The sequence below is a fragment of the Hyperolius riggenbachi genome, chromosome 7 (assembly GCF_040937935.1).
Source record: "Hyperolius riggenbachi isolate aHypRig1 chromosome 7, aHypRig1.pri, whole genome shotgun sequence".
Classification (NCBI taxonomy): domain Eukaryota; kingdom Metazoa; phylum Chordata; class Amphibia; order Anura; family Hyperoliidae; genus Hyperolius; species Hyperolius riggenbachi.
The window spans coordinates 7,826,687-7,834,727 of record NC_090652.1 but is presented as its reverse complement, the minus strand read 5'-3'; the positions used below and the strand labels follow the sequence as shown (position 1 = coordinate 7,834,727).

Genomic DNA, 8,041 nt, shown 5'->3' with positions numbered 1-8,041 from the left:
TGCGGGAGCACTCGCTGCGTGCTCCTGAAGGCGGGCGGCTCTGTACTGTGCATTCGAGAGAGAGCGTGCTCGTGCATGCAAAGTACAGAGCAGCTTGTCTGCGGGAGCGCTCGCTGCGTGCTCCTGAAGGCGGGCGGCTCTGTGCTGTGCATTCGTATGAGAGCGTGCTCGTGCATGCAAAGTACAGAGCAGCCTGTCTGCGGGAGCACTCGCTGCATGCTCCTGAAGGCGGGCGGCTCTGTGCTGTGCATTCGTATGAGAGCGCGCTCGTGCATGCAAAGTACAGAGCAGCCTGTCTGCGGGAGCACTCGCTGCGTGCTCCTGAAGGCGGGCGGCTCTGTACTGTGCATTCGAGAGAGAGCGTGCTCGTGCATGCAAAGTACAGAGCAGCTTGTCTGCGGGAGCGCTCGCTGCGTGCTCCTGAAGGCGGGCGGCTCTGTGCTGTGCATTCGTATGAGAGCGCGCTCGTGCATGCAAAGTACAGAGCAGCCTGTCTGCGGGAGCACTCGCTGCATGCTCCTGAAGGCGGGCGGCTCTGTGCTGTGCATTCGTATGAGAGCGCGCTCGTGCATGCAAAGTACAGAGCAGCCTGTCTGCGGGAGCACTCGCTGCGGCAGAGAGCATTGGTCGGAAACTGGCAACAGGGGAGCCAGCGCTTGAAAGTGGGACAATGAGGGGGTGGTAAGGTTGTATAGGACCCAGAACCTTCCCTCTCCTTAAAGGGAACCTGAAGCGAGTAAAATTATTTAAAATAAGCACATGACGTAGCTGCAAATGAATATGACATACTTGCCTTACCGTCAGTTCCTCTCAGAAGCTCACCATTTTCTTCTTACAGTGATCCCTTCCAGTTCTGACAAGATTTTGTCAGAACTGAAATATACCAGTTACTGTCAGTTATATATCAGCTGCTGTCAGTTACAACTGTATGTGCAAGGTAATGTCCATGTTCCCCTATGGCTCAAGTGGGCGATATTACAGTTTAACAGTGTGCTGACCAGGAAGCTGTTATGGGGTAATGGCCATTTTCAAAATGGAGGATGGAGAATTCCATTGATCACAGTGGACAAATGGGACGCAGGAGAGGAGAGAGAGATTGAGGAGTAGAGTACACAGGAGGCAAGTATGACCTGTGTATGGTTATTCTGACTTTTTATTTTCAGTTCAGGTTCTCTTTAAGTGAGTATCTGCTTTGTTTTAGTATTCTGCTAAATATGCTTCAGATACATTTTAAATTTCACTTTTCAGACTCTATTAGTGACTGCGGGTTTTTTTGGATAACCCCCTGTACACTGGGGGGCGCTATTACAACCAGCCTCAGAAGAAGGGAACAGAGAAGGAAACAACCATACGACTGCCCGAGGAAAGTATTTCATTTAATAACAAATGAGAAGACAAAGGAATTAATCAATAAAGAAATAAATTAGTACAAGTAACGGTACTTACACACTTGAAATATTTGTTGCTGGAAACTATTCTTTTCCGTTACATTTTGCACCCCATCGTTGTACAGACACGCTGATCGGTTCGGTGTGTTAGAGTATGTTTGGTTTTATGGAGGAGCCCCACCCTGAGGACAAAATGATCAGCGACCAGTCGCTGAAGGGAATGCTGCCAATGTCTAGGGATGTCGGTATACACTTAGCTTTCACGTGAGGTGAACTTTAACAGTTGTTTCGGGGGGGGATGAAAATCTGAGATCCGTAACTTGGCAACAAAGCACAGCCAAAACCAATCCAATAACCAGAACTTTCTAACCCAAATTCACTATGTGCGCTAAACTGCTTATCCCTCTCATACCTCTAGATCAGGCATGTCAAACCGGTCCTCCGAGGGCCGAGATCCTCACACATTTTTGATACAGCTCAAATGAATTGATGGGTCTGAATCAGGAAAGGGGTGGTCCATCAGGTAGAACACATTCCTTTCTTTCTCAGTCCATCCTAAACACTGGCATGGATCTGGCCCTCCAGGCCTGGAGTTTGACACATGTGCTCTTGGGTAGTATTATGAGAAGAAATGTTCATTTCCCTCAGAATATTCCACCCATGTGAACATGAGGACATGTGGGAAAGTGAGAGAACATATTGGGGGTAGGAGGGGGACATATGAAAGACCACAAAGGGATCTGAGAAGACACATGGAGCATGAGGGGACAAATGGGGGTATGAGGGGACACATAACGATATGATAGGAAATATGGGGACATATGCAGGGATGGATTGAGGTGAAATAGGGCCCTGAACAAGGTAGCCTTTTTAGCTTCCACCTGACCTTGAAAAGGATGGAATAGGGACAAAGGCTTCTAGGAGATGGAAATCGGGCCCCTGGAAACCCACCAGGCCCTAGGCATTTGCCTAGATTGCCTCGTGGATGATCCGGCTCTGGGGACACGAGGACACATGAGAGGCCAGGAGGCTGCAGGTGACTTCGCTGAGGTCCGTTAGTGGCACTTCAGGAACCAGTCTGGAGTCAGACGTCAGATCTGATCGGGGACTTCGAAATTGTCCAGTTCATCCCGCAGGTGGTCGACATACATGTTGATCTCGGCAACGCGCTTCCTGTTTCTCTGCTGTTCATCTTTGTGAATCTGTCGCAAAATCAAAGCACCCATCAGTTTCAGCAGGACGGCGCTTAAAGGGATACTCCGCAACCGTGCAAAAATCTACACAAAGTATATTTACCAATTGTGTGTCTAATCACAAGTTGTAATTTGATCTCTCCCGTGTCACATGACTGCCACGGCAGATAAGCTTATTTGAAAGCACAGGATGTTAACAATGTCTGCTTCCATGAAACAGGAAGTAGAAACACTGCAGATTTATTTTACGATTTGTATCAGCTGTAACAAAGAAATGTTTTTTTAAAAAGGTTATTATGCTGCTGCTTATCTATTAGAGGAGAGGGGAAGTTCTATGTTCAGGTACGCTTAACCATTTACTGACCTCCTAACTTATTAAAACGTCATGCTTACCGCTATTAACGGCAACATGACGTTTTAATACGTTGCGCGTTCCCGCCGCTGCTACCGCCATGTGCGCGCCGCTGTTTCCGTCGGGATCCAGTGCTGGGTGATTGGGGAAGAAGACCGAACGGTCCTCTACCCAATCGCAGTGCCTGGAGTGAATGGACGTGACCGCGAACAGCGGCTACGTCCATTCCTGATAACAGGAAATGTAACAATTAAATAAAGTGTAAAAAAAAAAGTGAACACTTCCTGTTCACTAGCGCCATCTTGTGGCCAAAAAGTATATTACACCTACAAAATACATACATTTTCAAGTACATACACATCATTAATAAAATTACACTTCCAACCACCCCCCCCCCCCCCCTTCCCCCCCAAAAATAAACTTGTAAAAAAAAATCAGCTTAAAAAAATAAAATAGTTGTCTTAGGGACTCAGTTTTTTTAATCTATATTTTATGGGGGAAAATTTATTTTAATTTATTACATAGGGCTTGTAATTATGGCCAGGACAAAAAAAACAGAACAGAAAAATAACACTTATATTTCAAAATAATATACTGTCGCCATACATTGTGATAGGGACATAATTTAAACGGTTTAATAATCGGGACAACTGGGCAAATAAAACGTGTTTGTTTTATCCACAGGAGAATGTTTAATTTTAAAACTATAATGGCTGAAAACTGAGAAATAATTATTTTTTTTCTGGTTTTCTCATTAAAACGCATTTAGAATAAAAAAATTCTTAGCAAAATGTACTACCTAATTGGTGGCGAAAAAAACGAGGTATAGATCATTTTCTTGTCATAAGTAGTAATAAAGTTATTAGGGAATAAAAGGGAGGAGCACTGACAACTGAAAATTGCTCTGGTCCGTTAGGATAAAAACCCTTGGGGGTGAACTGGTTAAAGAGACACTGAAGTCTCCTAAAAATCAGCTCTTTATTGTAAAAGCCTCTGTAACATTATTGCGCTAACTAAAACACTGCATCCCCGTGGCTGTAATCTCACTAAATCCCCCCCCCCCCAACTACCCCTCCCTCTCCCCTGCAAAATCCATGTCTTTCTTGGTTGTGGATTTTGCTGCTGTTGGAGGCAGAGCTATGAGCTACAGCTCTGCCTCCTAACACGTCAATCAGCCGCGTATCTCCGCCTCTCCCCCGCCCCTCTCAGTGAAGGAAGACTGAGAGGGGCGGGCAGAGGTGGCGATCCGAGCTGACAGACGCGCTGAGAGGCAGAGCTGCGGCTCATAGCTCTGCCTCTCACGGAAGCGCTGCCTGCAGTGTGCCCCGTGGAGGTTGGGGGGATTTAGTTAGGGTTCAGCCGCGGGGATGCTGTGTTTTAGGTTAGGGCAATGATGTCACAGAGGTTTTTGAAATAAAAAGATGATTTTTATGAGACTTCAGAGTCTCTTTAAAAGATGGATGCAATTTTCCCCTTAGCGGTCCTCCCATTCATTCACCAATAACTTTATCACTACTTATCACGCATAAATCTTTATTTTGGATTTTTTTTGCCATAAATTAGGCTTTTGGAGGGTGACTTTTGTTTACAGTAATTACTTTATTTCTTCAATTACATCCCCCATAGATTAAAACAATGCTACTGTAGATAATACCCACATATTTTATTTGCGCAGTTGTCCCAGCTATCACAACATTTAACCACCCTGGCGTTCTATTAAAATCGCCAGGGTGGCGGTGCAGCAGTTTTTTTTATTTATATTTTTAAAATCATGTAGCTAGCCTAGCGCTAGCTACATGATAGCCGCTGTGCAGCGGCATCCCCCCACCCCTTCCGATCGCCTCCGGCGATCAGAGCAAACAGGAAATCCCGTTCAGAATGTGATTTCCTGTTTGGCTTCCCCCGTCGCCATGGCGACGATCCACGTCATGGCATCGGAGGGAGTCCCGATCCACCCCATAGCGCAGCCTGGCGGTGATTGGCCAGGCTGCGCAAGGGGTTTTGGGGGGGCCTGTAACGCGGCGGGTAGCGGCGCATCAGCCGCGATTGATCACAACACGCAGCTAGCAAAGTGCTAGCTGCGTGTTTTTAAAAAAAATGGTGAAAATCGTCTCACCAGGAGCAATGAGCAATGCCTGAGCAATCCACCGCGGCGGTCATAGATGAGCTGAGCTCGTCATTACCGCCAAGGTAGTTAAATTATGTTCCTACCTATAACAATGAAGATATATTGGGCCTGATTCACAAAGCGGTGATAACTCAGTTATCACGCCTAAAAGACTTTAGGCGTGATAACCTTTGCACTAGCAAAGTTATCACCGCTTTGTGCTATAATTCGCGCGAAGCTCCCGCGCGCAAAGTCCCATAGGGTTTAATGGGTGCTTCGCGCAAAGCAGGGTGCGCTGCGCGCATAGCACGGTGTGCTGCGCGCGCAAAACTTTGCGCGAATTCCTTCAGATCACGCCTAAACTAAGTTTAGGCGTGATAAAGGGCTTTTTTACAGGCGTGCAAAGTGTTTGCACCGCTTTGTGAATCAGGCCCATTATGTGGTAATAAAGGTGTATTTTTTCTGTTTTGCTTTTTTGGACAAAATCAATAATTAGCTTTTATTTGCTAAAATAACAGTAATATACCCTCCTTACGAACGTATTAAAAAACCTCAGACCCTCGGTAACTATTTGTTTTTTTGTCTGTCACAAAAAGCTGTCCCTCTTTTTTTTTTTTACGTGTTTCTTTGGTAGCTACTTTTTGGCCACTAGATGGCGATATACAGTCCTCTGGAAGCTACCAGAAAGAGTATAGTCTTTTTTGGTTTTTTTTTGTTTTGTTACTATATTTTTACTTTAACTCCTATCTGAACGACTATAATCGTTCCAGATAGGTTTAAGGGGTTAACAAGGACTGGTATACTCTCAGATCGCAAATCCCAATTACCGTACAATTACAATTCTGCAGTGCAATTTTTTTCTATTTCCTAGTGATTCCATTTTGCCATTACTCGTTTAGGAGAACAAGAATCTTGGATGCATGCAGCATGTTTGCAATTTATACAAGGTATTCCAGAAGATGGCACACTTTCAGCAAGGGACCTAATGGTGCTGGACCTTAAAGAGACTCTGAAGTCTCAAAAAAAACATCTTTTTGTTTAACAAATATGTTAAAATATCTTAGCGCTAACTAAACCGCATTCCCGACGCTGTACACTAAATCCCCCCCAAACTCCCGGGGAGGCAATCCGGGTAGAGATTCTGTGAGAGGCAGAGCTATGAGCCGCAGCTCTGCCTCTCAGCCCAGATCGCCGCCTCTCCCCGCCCCTCTGTCTTCCGTCACTGAGAGGGGCAGGGGAGAGGTGGAGATCCGCCGCTGACAGACACGTGTGAGGCAGGGCTGAAGCTCATAGCTCTGCCTCCAACAGCAGCAAATCCATGACCAACAAAGTTGTGGATTTTGCGGGGGAGAGGGAGGGGGTAGTTTGGGGGGATTTAGATAATTTACAATGGTGGTAATGCGGCGTTTTAGTTAGGGCTAATATGTTAAACACATTTGTTAAATAAAAAGATGGGGTTTTTTTGAGACTTCAGTGTCTCTTTAAGCAATCAAAATCCAAAAGTCTAAAGTTGGGTCCGCAGACACAAGCAGGTTAAAGGAACCAGAATACAATGTCATATTGCTTTGACAAAGGGGACTCCTGAGGCCCCGAAGCAATCGTCGGAGAGACCGAGAGACAGAGATTGTTGGATGGCACAATAAATATTGATTCCTTTAACCTGCTTATGTGCGGACCCTACTTTGGACTTTTGCGAGTTATACAAGGCGCAAATGCTACAGTGAGAATGGTCCCATAAGGATACATTGTTACAGTGCTTTGCTGGTCGCTGGTGATCCCTGCTTGATCAGTTCCAGTCTGGTTTTCGTTCTAACCACTCCACTGAAACCGCAGCTTTTACTAAAGCGGTCAATTATCTTCTAACAGCTAAATCCAAAGGCCATTATTCCATAGTCATCCTTCTTGATATCAGCGCCTGATACCATCAACCACACTATATTCCTACAGATCCTTTCATCTATAGGCATAAAGGACCTCGCTCTCTGCTGGTTATCTTCCTATCTCTCTTGAAGGTCTTTCACAGATCAGATATCTTCTCCACATCCTTTGTCTGTGGGTGTACCTCAAGGCTCTGTCCTTGGCCCCCTCCTCTTTTCCATCTACATGCATGGTCTTGGCAACTTAATCAAATCATTTGGTTTTCATCATTACCACTTGTGATGAGCATAAATGTAGCATCATCGTAATTCGCAATTACAATGTGAAAAAGACATTGTAGTTTTTAAGAAAATTGATTTTAAAAATGCAAATGCTCTGCTGTTACTGGCTGGGTTAATGGCTGCACTTGGGGGTCACAGGGTAATATAGTTGCATTTGGGGTCTTCAAGAGGAACTTTAGTGAAAAAGTGAAAAAATTAAATCAATGCATTGCAAAGTGAGAAGTTAAACTAAATCAAAACCGTTTGAAAAAAAAAGTTTCACTTACCTGGGGCTTCTACCAGCCCCCTGCAGCCGTCCGGTCCCGCGCCGGTCCTCCACAATCCTCCGGTCTCCCACCGCGGCATAGTTGTGTTCTCTGCCGACTGATAGTGCGCGGGCTACTACACCTGCATAGCCCTGGCCCCGTACATCTTTGTTCTAGTTCCTGTCGGCAAGAGCATCCTGCGCAGGGGCAGTATAATGTTTTCTCTTACTGTGCCTGCGCAGAACGCTCTTGCCGAGGATGCGTGCGAAAATGAAACTAAGCCACAGTGGGGGACCAGAGGATGAGATCAATAAATGATTGATATTTGTCATGTAATGTGTTCATGTTGTTTGATCCATAATCAGCCTGCAGGTCTTCATCTTTACTACTGGCAGACAGCAACAACTGCCCTTATTCAATCATAACCACACCCACGAACATTGCGATAGGCTAAAAGGTTGTTGTTGTTTTTTTATAGATATACATATGCACAGAGGGAGATACTGGTTGTTGGGCATTTTGAAACGATTGTTATTTCCCACAATGCAACGTGGCTCACAGACAGCAAACTGTCACGACCATGGTCATGACATCACA

General features: G+C 45.4%; 1 protein-coding gene across 1 annotated transcript in view; it reads right to left on the bottom strand.

Moving 5' to 3' along the window:
* Positions 1 to 1,355: 1,355 nt before the first annotated feature.
* The window catches only part of DRC3 (dynein regulatory complex subunit 3), a 58,332-nt gene continuing 51,646 nt past the window's right edge, over positions 1,356 to 8,041 (bottom strand). Inside the window, exon 13 of the mRNA XM_068243553.1 lies at positions 1,356 to 2,590. Within this exon, the coding sequence (XP_068099654.1) occupies positions 2,480 to 2,590 (111 nt within the window). The 3' untranslated portion in view covers positions 1,356 to 2,479. The remainder of the gene's footprint in view (positions 2,591 to 8,041) is intronic.